The sequence below is a fragment of the Protomyctophum parallelum genome, assembly GCF_964188405.1.
Source record: "Protomyctophum parallelum genome assembly, chromosome: 8".
NCBI lineage: Eukaryota > Metazoa > Chordata > Actinopteri > Myctophiformes > Myctophidae > Protomyctophum > Protomyctophum parallelum.
The window spans coordinates 36,873,807-36,892,309 of NC_139703.1; the positions used below are offsets into that span (position 1 = coordinate 36,873,807).

Below are 18,503 nucleotides of genomic sequence, written 5' to 3' on the forward strand. Positions count from 1 at the left end.
GACAGAGTCCACTTCAATACGACATACAGTAGTCTGGGACCGAGTCCACTTCAATACAACATACAGTAGTCTTGGACAGAGTCCACTTCAATACGACATACAGTAGTCTGGGGCCGAGTCCACTTCAATACAACATACAGTAGTCTGGGACAGAGTCCACTTCAATACAACATACAGTAGTCTGGGGCCGAGTCCACTTCAATACAACATACAGTAGTCTGGGACAGAGTCCACTTCAATACAACATACAGTAAGTAGTCTGGGGCCGAGTCCACTTCAATACAACATACAGTAGTCTGGGACCGAGTCCACTTCAATACAACATACAGTAGTCTGGGACAGAGTCTACTTCAATACGACATACAGTAGTCTGGGACAGAGTCCACTTCAATACGGCATGCAGTAGTCTGGGACAGAGTCTACTTCAATACGACATACAGTAGTCTGGGGCCGAGTCCACTTCAATACAACATACAGTAGTCTGGGACAGAATCCACTTCAATACAACATACAGTAGTCTGGGACAGAGTCCACTTCAATACGGCATACAGTAGTCTGGGACAGAGTCCACTTCAATACAACATACAGTAGTCTGGGACCGAGTCCACTTCAATACGGCATACAGTAGTCTGGTACAGAGTCTACTTCAATACGACATACAGTAGTCTGGGACCGAGTCTACTTCAATACGACATACAGTAGTCTGGGACCGAGTCTACTTCAATACGACATACAGTAGTCTGGGACAGAGTCTACTTCAATACGACATACAGTAGTCTGGGACCGAGTCTACTTCAATACAACATACAGTAGTCTGGGTCCGAGTCCACTTCAATACGACATACAGAGTATAGCACAAACGTCGCTCACTGCTGATTTCTGATTGTCTGCACCTTTGTTAAATTGACACACACACACTCTGCCATAGAAAGCATAGGTGGACCCCAGGCTAGTTTAAAAGTAGCTCTGCAGTCAGAACAGTGTGTGACGTGTGTTGTGTTGTGGTGTGTTCCTCATGCAGTCAGAACAGTGTGTGACGTGTGTTGTGTTGTGGTGTGTTCCTCATGCAGTCAGAACAGTGTGTGACGTGTGTTGTGTTGTGGTGTGTTCCTCATGCAGTCAGAACAGTGTGTGACGTGTGTTGTGTTGTGGTGTGTTCCTCATGCAGTCAGAACAGCGTGTGACGTGTGTTGTGGTGTGTTCCTCATGCACTCAGAACAGTGTGTGACGTGTGTTGTGTTGTGGTGTGTTCCTCATGCAGGTGATCGGCCTGTTGGACGTATTCACACCGGCCACCAGCTTGGAGGAGTTCAGTGACGTGTAAGTTCTCTCCTCTCCTCTCCTCTCCTCTCGTCTCGTCTCCTCTCGTCTCCTCTCGTCTCGTCTCTCTTCTCCTCGCAAGCTTGTAGATCGGCTATTTTCAAATGGTCTAAATGTACATATATACTGTATAGGGCTGGATCTGGTTAATGTATATTTTGTAATAATCAAAATCTACAATGTTTTTGAATAATTGTAGTGCAGTTCCCTCTGAGATGTAGTGGAGTAGAAGTAAAAGTATACTGCAAATTGGAAATACTCCAGTAAAGTTAAAAATAAATACAAAAAATACATTTACTTGACAAGGACAGGATAATTTTTTTTTTTTTTTATGTATTTCTTTCTGGAAAAACCTCATGTTTCTGTATCAGTGGTTCTCAATATTTCATGTCAAGGACCCCAAAAATGATCTGTATTTGGCCGCCGACCCCCATCTGAAAATATGTTGTTTCAGCCCCCACCCCCCCCCCCCCCAGAAGCAAAGATTTGAGTTTAAAACTGAAACCCTGAAAGAATATATATTCAATGTATAGTAGATCTATTTCTTTTAAAGAACTTCAACCTCTAAAGTTTAAAATAATGGTTAAAGTGGTTAAAAGCTATATAAGGTGACACAGGTCTCAATGGGTTAAAGGTGGGGGGGGGGGGGGGGGGGGGGGGGGGGGCGGCATGCCATGTGACTTGGCTTATGAAAAGGACGGGTGACTGTAGGGGCGAGCGTGCACGTGTGTGTGCTGGCTGTGCACGTTCATAATAGCCTAGTCTCCATGGTAACGGCAGCCACCCTCGCTTTATCCAGAAGGGACCGGCATATATACTGTAAATGTACACACAATATTCACATATACTGTATATGTGCACACAATATTCACACATATACTGTATATGTGCACACAATATTCACATATATACTGTATATGTGCACACAATATTCACATATACTGTACATATGTGCACACAATATTCACTGTGACGGCCATATATACTGTAAATGTGCACACAATATTCACTGTGACGGCCATATATACTGTATATGTGCACACAATATTCACTGTGACGGCCATATATACTGTATATGTGCACACAATATTCACTGTGACGGCCATATATACTGTATATGTGCACACAATATTCACTGTGACGGCCATATATACTGTATATGTGCACACAATATTCACTGTGACGGCCATATATACTGTATATGTGCACACAATATTCACTGTGACGGCCATATATACTGTATATGTGCACACAATATTCACTGTGACGGCCGGCATATATACTGTAAATGTGCACACAATATTCACTGTGACGGCCGGCATATATACTGTAAATGTGCACACAATATTCACTGTGACGGCCATATATACTGTATATGTGCACACAATATTCACTGTGACGGCCATATATACTGTAAATGTGCACACAATATTCACTGTGACGGCCATATATACTGTAAATGTGCACACAATATTCACTGTGACGGCCATATATACTGTATATGTGCACACAATATTCACTGTGACGGCCATATATACTGTAAATGTGCACACAATATTCACTGTGACGGCCGGCATATATACTGTAAATGTGCACACAATATTCACTGTGACGGCCGGCATATATACTGTATATGTGCACACAATATTCACTGTGACGGCCGGCATATATACTGTATATGTGCACACAATATTCACTGTGACGGCCGGCATATATACTGTAAATGTGCACACAATATTCACTGTGACGGCCGGCATATATACTGTATATGTGCACACAATATTCACTGTGACGGCCATATATACTGTATATGTGCACACAATATTCACTGTGACGGCCGGGGGGGAGTTCTGTGTGGCTCGTTTTCAGGTATCTGGTGACCCATGATGTCACCGGGTGGATAACTCATTGACTGCCAGGGGGCAGATCTGTGGCCGCCGTAGGCCTGTAAATGCCTCCCCAGCCCCCTCCTTTGTGTTCGGGGGCCTGTAAATGCCGCCAGCCCCCTCCTTTGTCTCCGGGCCAGCATCAGGCTGCCGAGCCAATGGGAGCCTTGATACGCGCTAGCCTACGCCAATATTAAAAACACAGATCTCAACAACATGTGTGTGGTTAAATTCCCACCTGATGGGGGCAGATCTCAGGTACCTGGTCACCCACCTGATGGGGGCAGATCTCAGGTACCTGGTCACCCACCTGATGGGGGCAGATCTCAGGTACCTGGTCACCCACCTGATGGGGGCAGATCTCAACAACATGTGTATGGTTTAATTCCAGGTACCTGGTCACTCACTTGATGGGGGCAGATCTCAGGTACCTGGTCACTCACCTGATGGGGGAAGATCTCAGGTACCTGGTCACCCACCTGATGGGGGCAGATCTCAGGTACCTGGTCACCCACCTGATGGGGGCAGATCTCAACAACATGTGTATGGTTTAATTCCAGGTATCTGGTCACTCACCTGATGGGGGCAGATCTCAGGTACCTGGTCACCCACCTGATGGGGGCAGATCTCAGGTACCTGGTCACCCACCTGATGGGGGCAGATCTCAACAACATGTGTATGGTTTAATTCCAGGTATCTGGTCACTCACCTGATGGGGGCAGATCTCAACAACATCGTGAAGTGTCAGACGCTCACAGACGACCACGTGCAGTTCCTCATCTACCAGATCCTCCGCGGCTTAAAGGTCAGATGATTATCGATGGTGTGATGGTGACCTAATGACCAGTTAGTCCGGCAGCCAGCAGGTTTCTTTTGTTTTGTTTAGACAACAAATCCTGATTTCTGAAAATCCTATGTTTTTCTATGTCAGTGTCAGTGGTGCTCAACCTTTTTTATGTTAAGGAGCCCCAGAATTATCTGTATTTGGCCTCAGACCCCAATCTGACCCCCCCCCCCCCCCCCCCCCCCCCCCACAATAATACAATAATACATTGTGCCAAACAAATAATTAGAAAGAAGAAAAAAAGGGCAGGGTACAACTATGTGCCGTGCTATGAGCTTGTAGATCTGCTTTTTTGCAACTGCTACAGTATAACATAATGCTTAAAACACCAAAACATTAAGTATGCCGCACCCACAGCTGTAGTTGTATGATAAAGGGGGAGGGGTTAGAGGAGGGGCTGATAGTGTGATGTCACTATATTACTGTTTATTTCATTGACCCGTTTGACTGTCAAGGGTTCAGCCTCCAGGAAGAAACCCTAAATACAAAGTGAATACACCATTGGCACATAAAAACAACTCCAGGGTGTCTAATGAAGTACTGTCACCCCATAGACACGTGAAAAACATTGTGGCACTCCATCTTTAAAGTGGGAAATTTGGCCTAAATTATTGTCTATATACATTCATGAATCCACTTGCTGACCGGCTGTTAGCTTCTTGTTTTTATATAAGGGGATATATGTGACCATACCATTAACATCCTATATAAGGAGATATATTTGACCATACCATTAACATCCTATATAAGGGGATATATTTGACCATACCATTAACATCCTATATAAGGAGATATACTGTATGTGACCATACCATTAACATCCTATATAAGGGGATATATGTGGCCACACCATTAACATCCTATATAAGGGTATATATGTGACCATACCATTAACATCCTATATAAGGGGATATATGTGACCATACCATTAACATCCTATATAAGGGGATATATTTGACCATACCATTAACATCCTATATAAGGGTATATATATGTGACCATACCATTAACATCCTATATAAGGGTATATATGTGACCATACCATTAACATCCTATATAAGGGGATATATGTGACCATACCATTAACATCCTATATAAGGGGATATATTTGACCATACCATTAACATCCTATATAAGGGTATATATGTGACCATACCATTAACATCCTATATAAGGGTATATATGTGACCATACCATTAACATCCTATATAAGGGGATATATTTGACCACACCATTAACATCCTATATAAGGAGATATACTGTATGTGACCATACCATTAACATCCTATATAAGGGGATATATGTGGCCACACCATTAACATCCTATATAAGGGTATATATGTGACCATACCATTAACATCCTATATAAGGGGATATATTTGACCATACCATTAACATCCTATATAAGGGGATATATGTGACCATACCATTAACATCCTATATAAGGAGATATACTGTATGTGACCATACCATTAACATCCTATATAAGGGGATGTATGTGACCATACCATTAACATCCTATATAAGGGGATATATGTGACCATACCATTAACATCCTATATAAGGGTATATATGTGACCATACCATTAACATCCTATATAAGGAGATATACTGTATGTGACCATACCATTAACATCCTTTATAAGGGGATATATGTGGCCACACCATTAACATCCTTTATAAGGGGATATATGTGACCATACCATTAACATCCTATATAAGGGGATATATGTGACCATACCATTAACATCCTATATAAGGGGATATATGTGACCACACCATTAACATCCTATATAAGGGGATATATGTGGCCACACCATTAACATCCTTTATAAGGGGATATATGTGACCATACCATTAACATCCTATATAAGGGGATATATGTGACCATACCATTAACATCCTATATAAGGGGATATATTTGACCACACCATTAACATCCTATATAAGGGGATATACTGTATGTGACCATACCATTAACATCCTATATAAGGGGATATACTGTATGTGACCATACCATTAACATCCTATATAAGGGGATATATGTGACCATACCATTAACATCCTATATAAGGGGATATATTTGACCATACTATTAACATCCTATATAAGGGGATATATGTGACCATACCATTAACATCCTATATAAGGGGATATATGTGACCATACCATTAACATCCTATATAAGGGGATATATGTGACCACACCATTAACATCCTATATAAGGGGATATACTGTATGTGACCATACCATTAACATCCTATATAAGGGGATATATGTGACCATACCATTAACATCCTATATAAGGGGATATATTTGACCATACTATTAACATCCTATATAAGGCACAAAAGAAGTCAAGCGAAATGTAACGTTGTTCTTTGTTTTCCTGCAGTACATCCATTCTGCAGACATCATTCACAGAGTAAGTTATACACGCTTCATTACACTACTATCGTGCTGATAACACGATAATGCCATACGTTGGTAACGGGGCAGCAGTGGCTCAGGGCTAGAGTGGCCGGATGGGAACCGCAAGGTTCCCGGTTCGATCCCTGTGGGCTCCCCCAGAGTTTATGTTTACTGTATGTTTATTGAAGGATCCCCATTAGAGACACATGACTGAGCCTCTAGTGTTCCTGTGGTCCTGAATAAAACAAATACAGTATACTAAAAATACAATTTAAAATGAAAAACAGAACAAAATAAAAACTAATGCAAAGAACAAATTCACATTATAAAATCAAAAGAACAAATTTGCAAATCAAAGTTCACAGTGGCAAATTGGCAAGGTATATCTTGATATTCTTTTTTAAAGTAATTTTGTCATATATTGTAGATAAGATGTTTTTGGATTGTTATTAGAGAAAGTAAAAGATTAGTTAATTTATTTTATTTTATTTGCTGCTGTCTTTAGTTTTAACGATTTTAGCTCCAAAACTATGGAATGCACTTCCCATTACTAGACCCCAGGAAATTGCATCTGGCCACAGTAGTTGATTTCCTTGTGTCTGAACGAACAACTGACTATTCTATGTTTGTCACCAGTTTCTCACCTCCTTCTTCGGAAAAAAACCCATGTTTCTATGTCATTCGTTCTCAAACATTTTCATGTCAAGGACAGGAGAAATATGTTAAAAATGTTAAAATATGAGTATTGATCTTCTCTTGACTGTGTGTGTGCTGCGCTGTCTCTCTCTCTCTCTCTCTCTCTCTCTCTCTCTCTCTCTCTCTCTCTCTCTCTCTCTCTCTCTCTCTCTCTCTCTCTCTCTCCCCCCCCCCCAGGACCTGAAGCCCAGTAACCTGGCGGTCAACGAGGACTGTGAGCTCAAGGTGAGAGAGAAGATGACCGTGGTCAGAGAGAGAGAGACAGAGAGAGAGAGAGAGAGAGAGAGAGACACACCACAGAGAGAGAGATACACCACACAGAGAGAGAGAGAGAGAGAGAGAGAGAGAGACAGAGAAAGAGAAAGACACCACAGAGAGAGAGAGAGAGAGACACCAGAGAGAGAGAGAGAGACAGAGAGAGAGACAGAGAGAGACAGAGAGACAGAGAGAGAGACAGAGTCACAGCAAAAGCACAGAAGGAGTCACAGACAGATAAAAAGGGACCGCTGTATCAATTGTGTGACCTTTAACCCATTTAGGCCTGACGTCGAAATGTTAAAAAAGAAAAATCTGAAATACCTATTTTTCTATGTCAGTGCCAGTGGTGCTCAATATTTCATGTCAAGGACCCCCAGAAATATCTGTATTTGGCTGCTGTCCCCCATCTGAAAATATGTTGTTCCAGAGACGACCTCGGAAGCAAAACGATTTTTCAAAAAGTAGCAGACCTACAAGCTCGTACGGCGCGCTATGAGCTTGTAGATCTGCTATTTTTCAATAGCTAAATGATAACATAATGTTTAAAACACCAAAAGGGTCCTCTCTCCCCTCATCTCAACGTGTGTGTGTGTGTGTGTGTGTGTGTGTGTGTGTCCTCAGATCTTGGACTTCGGTCTGGCCCGCCACACGGATGACGAGATGACCGGCTACGTGGCCACGCGGTGGTACCGAGCACCGGAGATCATGCTCAACTGGATGCACTACAACATGACGGGTAACAACTTCTTTCAAAAAGTGTACAGTATTTGTTAAAATGTTGTTTTTATGTGGACACGCCCACCAGTTAATTAAGTATGCCTGGTTTGCCTGGTGGGTGGTGATGGGTGGTGATCCACCTGAACTACAGCTGTAGTTGTATGATAAAGGGGGAGGCAGTTTAGAGACCAGGATTACGGCATGTTTTTTTGAGGGTACGTACCCTATAGGGGACACAGGGAGAACATGTGAGGGTACCTACCCTATAGGGGACACAGGGAGAACATGTGAGGGTACCTACCCTATAGGGGACACAGGGAGAACATGTGAGGGTACCTACCCTATAGGGCAGCGGTTCCCAAAGTGGGGTCCGCGGACCCCTAGGGGTACGCGACGCATAGCCAGGGGGTACCCCAAGCCCCCTCAAAAAAAAAAAAAAAAAAAAAAAAGTTTTTTTTTTTTTTTTTTTTTTTTTTGAGGGGGCTAGTGAATCATGGTGTGTGTGTGATATGAAATGTCGCAGTACCTCCCCAGTGCCTCCCCAAGTGCCACCCCAGTGTCTGCCCTGCAGTGTCTGCCCTGCAGTGTCTGCCCAGTGTCTGCCCAGTGCCTCCCCAGTGTCCGCCATGGTGCCTCCCCAGTGGCTCCCCAGTACCTCCCCAGTGTCCCCTGAGTGCCTCCCCAGTGTCCCCCTGAGTGCCTCCCCAGTGTCTCCCCAGTGCCTCCCCAATGTCTCCTCAGTGGCTGCAGTTTCTCCCCAGTGCCTCCCCAGTGCCTTCCAAGTGCCTCCCCAGTGTCCCCTCAGTGCTTCCCCAGTTCCCCAGTGCCTCCCCAGTGTCCCCCTGAGTGCCTCCCCAGGGCCTCCCCAGTGTCCCCCCAGTGCCTCCCCAGTGTCCCCCTGAGTGCCTCCCCAGTGCCTCCCCAGTGCCTCCCCAGTGTCCCCCCAGTGCCTCCCCAGTGTCTCCCCAGTGTCCCCTCAGTGCCTTCCCTGTGCCTCCCCAGTGTCCCCTCAGTGCCTTCCCAGTGCCTCCCCAGTGTCCCCCTGAGTGCCTCCCCAGTGCCTCCCCAGTGCCCAGCCGAGTGCCTCCCCAGTGCCTCCCCAGTGTCCCCCTGAGTGCCTCCCCAGTGTCCCCCTGAGTGCCTCCCCATGCTCCCCAGTGTCCCCCTGAGTACATCCCGAGTGCCTCCCCAGTGCCTCCCCAGTGTCCCCCTGAGTGCCTCCCCAGTGTCCCCCTGAGTGCCTCCCCAGTGCCTCCCCAGTGTCCCCCTGAGTACATCCCGAGTGCCTCCCCAGTGCCTCCCCAGTGTCCCCCCGAGTGCCTCCCGAGTGCCTCCCCAGTGTCTCCCCAGTGCCTCCCCAGTGTCCCCCCAGTGTCTCCAATAGCAATACAAGAGCAATAATACAAATTAATCTTAATTTATTAATCTTATTAATTAATTATTTAATCAAATTAATTAATTCATCAAAATGTTCGACGCAAGAAGGCCCCCCTGCGGCCTGCGCCCAGCACCATGCCAAAGCTTTTTCCTGCAGGAAACACTGCTTGTGGTTGTAAATATATTGTTATCTGTGTTGCGAGGATGAGGGGGTACCTGGAAAAATATCTACCCCAAAAGGGGTACCTGGTCCAAAAAAGTTTGGGAACCCCTGCTATAGGGGACACGGGGAGACCATGTGAGGGTACCTACCCTAGGGGACACGGGGAGAACATGTGAAGGTACCTACCCTAGGGGACACGGGGAGAACATGTGAGGGTACCTATCCTAGTGGACACGGGGAGAACATGTGAGGGTACCTACCCTATAGTGGACACGGGGAGAACATGTGAGGGTACCTACCCTAGGGGACACGGGATAACATGTGAATGTACCTACCCTAGGGGACACGGGGAGAACATGTGAGGGTACCTACCCTAGGGGACACGGGGAGAACATGTGAGGGTACCTACCCTAGGGGACACGGGGAGAACATGTGAGGGTACCTACCCTAGGGGACACGGAGAGAACATGTGAAGGTACCTACCCTATATGGGACACGGGGAGAACATGTGAGGGTACCTACCCTAGGGGACACAGGGAGAACATGTGAGGGTACCTACCCTAGGGGACACGGGGAGAACATGTGAAGGTACCTACCCTATATGGGACACGGGGAGAACATGTGAGGGTACCTACCCTAGGGGACACGGGGAGAACATGTGAGGGTACCTACCCTATAGGGGACACGGGGAGAACATGTGAGGGTACCTACCCTAGGGGACACGGGGAGAACATGTGAAGGTACCTACCCTATATGGGACACGGGGAGAACATGTGAGGGTACCTACCCTAGGGGACACGGGGAGAACATGTGAGGGTACCTACCCTAGGGGACACGGGGAGAACATGTGAGGGTACCTACCCTAGGGGACACGGGGAGAACATGTGAGGGTACCTACCCTATAGGGGACACGGGGAGAACATGTGAGGGTACCTACCCTAGGGGACACGGGGAGAACATGTGAGGGTACCTACCCTATAGGGGACACGGGGAGAACATGTGAGGGTACCTACCCTATAGGGGACACGGGGAGAACATGTGAGGGTACCTACCCTATAGGGGACACGGGGAGAACATGTGAGGGTACCTACCCTAGGGGATACGGGGAGAACATGTGAGGGTACCACTACCTACCCTAGGGGACACGGGGAGAACATGTGAGGGTACCTACCCTATAGGGGACACGGGGAGAACATGTGAGGGTACCTACCCTATAGTGGACACGGGGAGAACATGTGAGGGTACCTACCCTAGGGGACACGGGGAGAACATGTGAAGGTACCTACCCTAGGGGACACGGGGAGAACATGTGAGGGTACCTACCCTAGGGGACACGGGGAGAACATGTGAAGGTACCTACCCTAGGGGACACGGGGAGAACATGTGAGTGTGGGCTGCATTCTCATGTATGTAATGCTGTTTGTGTTTCAGTGGATATCTGGTCGGTGGGCTGCATTCTCATGTATATAATGATGTGTGTGTTTCAGTGGATATCTGGTCGGTGGGCTGCATTCTCATGTATATAATGATGTGTGTGTTTCAGTGGATATCTGGTCGGTGGGCTGCATTCTCATGTATATAATGATGTGTGTGTTTCAGTAGATATCTGGTCGGTGGGCTGCATTCTCATGTATATAATGATGTGTGTGTTTCAGTGGATATCTGGTCGGTGGGCTGCATCATGGCTGAACTCCTCACTGGAAGGACACTGTTTCCTGGCACGGACCGTATCCTTCCATCACTCATGACTCTAGTGTTGTAGTTCTCTAGTGTTGTAGTTCTCTAGTGTTGTAGTTCTCTAGTGTTGTAGTACTGTGAATAAATCATGACAGTCCTCAACCTTTTTCATGTCAAGGACCCTCAAATATAGATGTATTTGGTCGCCGACCCCCATCTGAAAACATGTTGTTCCAGGGTCCTCCCAGAAGCAAACATTTGACCTAAAAACGTTCGTTCTGAAAAAATATATATTCAAATTTTGCGACACATTTTCACGATTTTTTTTTTTTTTTTAGCAGACCTACAAGCTCGTAGATCTGCTATTGAATAGCTTGTAGAGCTTGTAGATATGCTACTTTATAACGATGAGGTTTTCCGCCCGACAGAGACGATATCCATATCGACACAGTTGTTTGAAATCTGTCTCCCTGTACAAAAACAAACAAGCACTTTACCCAGTAAGTTGCGTGCGTTCGTGCGTGCGTGCGTCCTGTGGTGTGTGACTCATTGCAGCATTCTGTGGAGTGGCGGCACCTCCACTGCTTTTGCATAATACAAAAAATAAATCTTCCTCTTTTCCCACCCCCGCAAAACACACACGCACACACACACACACACACACACAAACACACACACACTGGCACGCTCTCTAGCTGTTCCATGTTCCTGAAGCCAGCTGATCCACTGTGTTCATGTGAGCAGTGTTGTTTTTGGCAGCAAAGTTCTATTTTAGTTTAGTCATAGTCTTTGGACTGAAACTTCATTTAGTTTTTGTCACATTTTAGTCACCTGGAAATGTCTTAGTGTTAGTCTAGTTTTAGTCGACTAAATGTCATAAGATTTTAGTCGACTAAATCTACAGGTGATTTAGTCGACTAAAATGTATTTTGGCGGGCCTTGATGCCGTCGTAATGAGTGTTTTTACACTTGTTCAATGAGTGTTTTTACCATTGCTCACAATGCGTTGCGTTGCGCTATTTTCAGCATGCAACCAAGAGTAAAATGACTTATACTGGATCTCTTGATTTAGCCATCATAGCTTAGTTTTCATTTAGTTTCCATTCGTTTTTTGTCAGTGGAAAAAGGTAGTCGACGAACATTTTTCGTCTTGGTTTTAGTCGACGAAAACAACACTGCAGCCCTGGAGGTTCAGAATAAGGCAGTGGTTCCCAATTGTGGGGTCACTCTGGGGACCCCCAGGGGGCCCTTGAGGGAGTTCCCAGGGGGTCCCCGGCTATAGTTGATGATATAGTTTGGAACCAAAAATGGACCCTTATGGGTCTGTAACTCTGAGAGTGTATACAAAATCAAAATGTTAATTTGGTTCATAAATAATCCTAACCGAATCCTAACTATACTAATCGTGTTTTGTTTGTCCTTTGGTGGATACATTGGGGCCAATAGTTTGTTTTCTATTATTATATAATATTATTGTTATTATTATTATATGACGGAGAGCTTTATTCAATAGGCATAGACTGGGCAATCTGTGAGTTGCTTTTGGACTGATTCCGTGTGTGTGTGTGTGTGTGTGTGTGTGTGTGTGTGTGTGTGTGTGTGTGTGTGTGTGTGTGTGTGTGTGTGTGTGTGTGTGTGTGTGTGTGTGTGTGTGTGTGTGTGTGTGTGTGTGTGTGTGTGTGTGTGTGTCTATCAGTATCTTATCCTGCGCGTCCTTGTTCCACCCAGCATGGTGTCTGCTAACTTGGCAGGAACATTTCAGTTTAGCATATTATCATTTAGCCCATTTAGGCCTGATGTCAAAATAAAAAAACAAGTCTTCTGAAAGAATATATGTTCAAAGATTTGTGCCACATTTTCACAACTTTTCAAAAATAGCAGACCTACAAGCTCTATGAGCTCAGCGATCTGCTATTTTTCCAATAGCTAAAGTATAACATAATGCTTAGTTAAAACACCAAAAGGGGTTAATTAACCTGCCTTCATACAGACGATGTAGACCAGCCACACAGTTTATTACGCAAGCTTGTATTTACGAGAGCAAATGATGAATGTTAAAACAACTAATAGATGTAACAATTAAATATATTCCTTTGATGAAATGTTGTGTCCTTAATGCCCCCTACTGGCCGCTACTGGCCTAGCAGTCTTTCCTGTAGGGTTGCCGTTTTATTATTGCATTGCCAGTTTCAACAACAGTCTTTATTATTGCATTGCCAGTTTCAACAACAGTCAGTCTTTATTATTGCATTGCCAGTGTCAACAACAGTCTTTATTATTGCATTGCCAGTGTCAACAACAGTCTTTATTATTGCATTGCCAGTTTCAACAACAGTCAGTCTTTATTATTGCATTGCCAGTGTCAACAACAGTTAGTCTTGCTTGCTTTCAGGCTCCTGTTTGACTCCGTATGTTAATGTGCGTTAATTAATTCAATTAGAAGCTACAGTATGTTCACTTATTGACATCATGAGTCTCTGACTCCCATCATGCACTGCACTGTGCTCTCCTGTAATCTAGTGTTTTCTAAGGTCAGTGTGTCGATGCCTCCCTCCGGTGGTGGGTGGGTGAAGTACACCAGAGCAGGGTTTATTTTCAACTGATCGTGAACCATGGAGGGACCACAGACCACCACCAGTGTTGCCAGATCTTGCGAGAGAAATAATTAAGCAAAACCAGGTCTAGGAAAACAAGCGAAAAAGATGCGACTTTAGGCCACATGAGCACGTTAAACCTATATCCATAGGTTGACCCACTTTGCTTTTACTGTTCCTAAGCTCTGGGCTTTGAGCCTGACGACAAACAAGGGATTGTGTTTCATCATGTACAGTAGTGTACAGTGTGTGTACAGTAGCACAGAGTCTGAGGAGAACGTGACACGTCAATAATGAGTTTAATCAGCTGATCGTCTTCTCTCTCAAACACATGCACGGCGTCGCACGCACGCACACACACGCCCGCTGACCGTATGTATGTATGTGTATTGTAATGTTTATCGCTTTCTCTGTGATGTCACAAAGAATGACGTCATTCCCTTGACTTCAAGGCTACGCAGATATAAACCAGCTGCGGCAGATCATGCGCCTGACGGGCACGCCTCCCAAGTCGCTCATCAGCCGGATGCCCAGCCACGAGGTGAGGACGCGCTGCACGACTCCCATGGGTGGTGCCTCCCAGTCACAACCACCCAATGGGTGTCCCTCCCAGTCACAACCACCCAATGGGTGTCCCCTCCCAGTCACAACCAGTACAGTACCACTCACTTCAGACAGGTCTGATTTTTATAATTAATACAATTACAAATGTATATTAAAAATCAGACCCATCTGAAGAGAGTGCTGGTGCTGTACTGTACTGTACTGTACTGTACTGTACTGTACTGTACTGTACTGTACTGTACTGTACTGTACTGTACTGTACTGTACTGTCTGTGTGTTAGGCTGTGTAACAGTGACACTTGGTGGTGAACAAATGCTATAACGCTATTTCCGTGCTCGGACACAGCCAGGGGGACACACACATAGCTGTCTATAGGAGTGGTTGCACCACTCAGGGACACGCATAGCTGTCTATAGGAGTGGTTGCACCACTCAGGGACACACATAGCTGTCTGTAGGAGTGGTTGCACCACTCAGGGACACACATAGCTGTCTATAGGAGTGGTTGCACCACTCAGGGACACACATAGCTGTCTGTAGGAGTGGTTGCACCACTCAGAAATAGATTTTACCTAAGATTTGTCTCATCTTTATCGTCATAGGCGAGAAACTACATCAACTCACTGCCCACCATCCCCAAGAGGAACTTTGTTGACGTGTTTATTGGCGCCAATCCCACTGGTAGGTATTTACTGTATTTACAGTTTAGACCTGATTCTAGTATTTTGTATTTTTTTTTCAGAAAACTATCATGAAAAGGACATTTAATCCCCTTGGTCGTTATTCACTGCTGTTGCAGTAGAATCACCCATTACTGATCATGTGCTGCGTTGCTGTCTGGCTCCCCCTTGTGGTCATTGGGTGTCCTGTCAGCATTATTTTTATGGGTTGACATCTGTTGCCAAGATAGAGTTCTATTCTAAGGGATGTGTGCTTTTTAGTTTATGTTCCTTTACTCAGTAAAGTACTGTATTTGCCCACAGACCCCCATCTTAAAATATATTATTCCAGGGGGACCCCCAGAAACAAAGAAATTAGTAAAAACAATGTTTGCTTGGAAAGAATATATATTAAAAGATTTGCTGTTCACACTTTTCCAAAGATAGCAGATCTACAAGGTCGTAGTGCGGCACTTGGTGCTGCGTTATGAGCTTGTAGATCTGCTGTTTTCCAACAGATAAAGTTTAAAATAATGCTTAAAGTGGTTAAAAGCTATACGTTGAAGTCGTCATGTTTACGTGGGTTTTACCTTAATAACCTTGTGTTGTAGCGGTGGATCTGCTGGAGAGGATGATGGTCCTGGACACAGACAAGCGCATCACGGCCTCTGAGGCGCTCGCCCACCCCTACTTCGCCCAGTACCACGACCCGGACGACGAGCCCGAGGCGGAGCCGTACGACCAGAGCTTCGAGAGCCGCGAGCTGGAGATCGACGAGTGGAAACGTAAGAACGTTTACAATTAAGATCACAACATTGTGAGCTTGTAGATCCCCCTACAATTAAGATCACAACATTGTGAGCTTGTATATCCCCCTACAATTAAGATCACAACATTGTGAGCTTGTATATCCCCCTACAATTAAGATCACAACATTGTGAGCTTGTAGATCCCCCTACAATTAAGATCACAACATTGTGAGCTTGTAGATCCCCCTACAATTAAGATCACAACATTGTGAGCTTGTAGATCCCCCTAACATTAAGATCACAACATTGTGAGCTTGTAGATCGGCTATTTTCACAATGTTTGCCCCTTTATAAGTAATATTTGACAATTCGACCAATTTGGTATTAACCCATTCTGGGCGGGAACCCCTTTTGGTGTTTGCATTATGTTATTCTTTACAAGCTCATAGCGCGCCACCGAGTGGCGCGCTACGAGCTTGTAGGTCTGCTATTTTTGAAAAATCAAAGAACGACTGACATATAGAAACATAGCTTTTTCAGAAAACTGTCGGGATGTAGAAGACATTTGTAGAATCTGATCTCAGGTCAGAATGGGATAAAATGGTCTTGAATGTTATTAAATTGACTCTTTGTTCTCCGTGGTCTCAGGGTTGACCTACGAGGAGATCATCAGCTTTGTGGCGCCGCCACTCGATGACGACGAGATGGAGTCTTGAACGCTCCGCCTCTCTTCCTGTTTCACACACACTAACAACACTCTGTGAGGACTATCACATGCACACACACGCACGCACACACACACCAAACGCACGCAGGCACGCACGAACACACAGCATACAAGTGCCTGCCATTCATGTCTGGAGTGGGGTGTGGGTGGAGGTGTGGGTGAGTCCATCCGTGATGTCATCAGGCACCTTTTTACTTTGTTCTTTATATTGCTGTTCTTTGTTTTTCCTTTTTTTTCCATTTCCTTTAAGTCTTACTGTGTCATGAAAATGTGTAACACACACATACACACACACACACTAGATCAGCTGTCAGTATTTCAAAGATAATCAGATATTTTTTAGCAACCACTTTTCCTTATTTATACGTATTGTTTTGTCTCTCCAATGTTGCACATCTTAGCCAGGACTTTATAACTTTTCCCTTTTAAAAAAACGTGATGTTCTGAAATGGCAACGGTTGTCCTGTGTGTGTAACGCGTGTGTCTTCATCTCCACTCTGTAAAGCTACCATGCTGTTATTACTACAAGGACTTAAAGGAGAATTCCATACTAGAAGGCTTTCTTACCTTTATTTGTAGTTTTTACGTCCCCACCAGCGCATTATTGGCTATTTCCCCTACCATAAGCCCTCAATGAATTGCATTGAATTGAATGGGGCTATGGGGTGTTGTGCTAATTAGCTTACTTCCATCGCTCAAACATATACCGTATTCTTTTGGTATATATCCTCTCACCATAATGTAAATAGTATCCCAAGCGGCACACTTTACTACTTATTTTGATGGAAATAAGCGAATTGGCACAAAAACCCAACCCCCATTGAGGGCTTATGGTAGGGGAAATAGCCAATAATGCACTTTTGCACAAAATAACACCTGGACCTCTTTGGTGGGGACGTAACAACTACAAATAAAGCTAAGAAAGCCTTCTAGTATGTAATTCTCCTTTAAATTATGTTGTAAATGTAAATAAGACTAGTGCACATTGTGTAAATAGATGGTTATGTGCAGCGGCGATCATAACCATATTTATGAACGTTTACGAACATGTCTGAGGCACTCTTTCTTAACGTGGCCCTTTTCACAGTTGAGATGTGATCGTTAAGCACCCAGTATTTCAATTTAGAGAATTCCACGCCCACATTTATTTGTGCGCATTGAGCACAATTCAAATGAGCACAATGCAAATGAGCACAATGCAAATGAGCTCAATGCAAATGAGCACAATGCAAATGAGCACAATGCAAATGAGCACAATGCAAATGAGTTTGTGCGCATTACAGCTTTGTGTGCGAGGTTCGGTTGGCCAAGTTATGGACCGTGACGTATATATATATACGGATACGCGGAAGTTCCGTTTGTACGATTGGACGGTGCTTTGAAGCCGTGATGTCACTGACCTCACCTCTGTGTTTTCATTGAAAACACAATTAAGTAAAAAAAAAAAAAAGTGTACTCAAGTAAATGTACTTAATGTAGTTACTTTACACCAGTGGTTCTCAAAGTGGGGGTCCTTGAGGCAGTTCCAGGGGGCCCCCAGCTAAATTATAGTTTGGAACCTTTAAAGGACCACTTCAGCACTTTTCAACCTATCTTCATATAATGGGTCCTCACTAATAATCATGATAAAATGGCACGATTTTTTTCTACTCAGTCTGTGTCTCATAGGAGGGCTGTGGGCAGTTTAGAAACCGTCTTCCAGTGACATCATCATTAAACAGATTATTTTTTAAACAATATTTTTTTGCAAAAATGCTTAGATTTTCATTATCGTGAGAACGACGGCTTCCATTTTCGCATTGCAACTTTTCAGGACTAGAAAGCCTGCAGTTTCTATTGGCTTGTATTCCCCATCGATGA

At 44.5% G+C, this 18,503-nt stretch overlaps 1 protein-coding gene across 1 annotated transcript in view; it reads left to right on the plus strand.

The window, feature by feature from the left end:
- The window catches only part of mapk14b (mitogen-activated protein kinase 14b), a 41,462-nt gene extending 23,240 nt beyond the window's left edge, over positions 1-18,222 (plus strand). The window contains exons 3-12 of the mRNA XM_083772340.1: positions 1,262-1,320; positions 3,900-4,011; positions 6,446-6,475; positions 7,336-7,383; positions 8,038-8,152; positions 11,329-11,400; positions 14,406-14,485; positions 15,111-15,189; positions 15,779-15,952; positions 16,565-18,222. Coding sequence (XP_083628466.1) covers positions 1,262-1,320; positions 3,900-4,011; positions 6,446-6,475; positions 7,336-7,383; positions 8,038-8,152; positions 11,329-11,400; positions 14,406-14,485; positions 15,111-15,189; positions 15,779-15,952; positions 16,565-16,632 — 837 coding nt within the window. The 3' untranslated portion in view covers positions 16,633-18,222. The remainder of the gene's footprint in view (positions 1-1,261; positions 1,321-3,899; positions 4,012-6,445; positions 6,476-7,335; positions 7,384-8,037; positions 8,153-11,328; positions 11,401-14,405; positions 14,486-15,110; positions 15,190-15,778; positions 15,953-16,564) is intronic.
- The last annotated feature ends 281 nt before the right edge of the window (positions 18,223-18,503 follow it).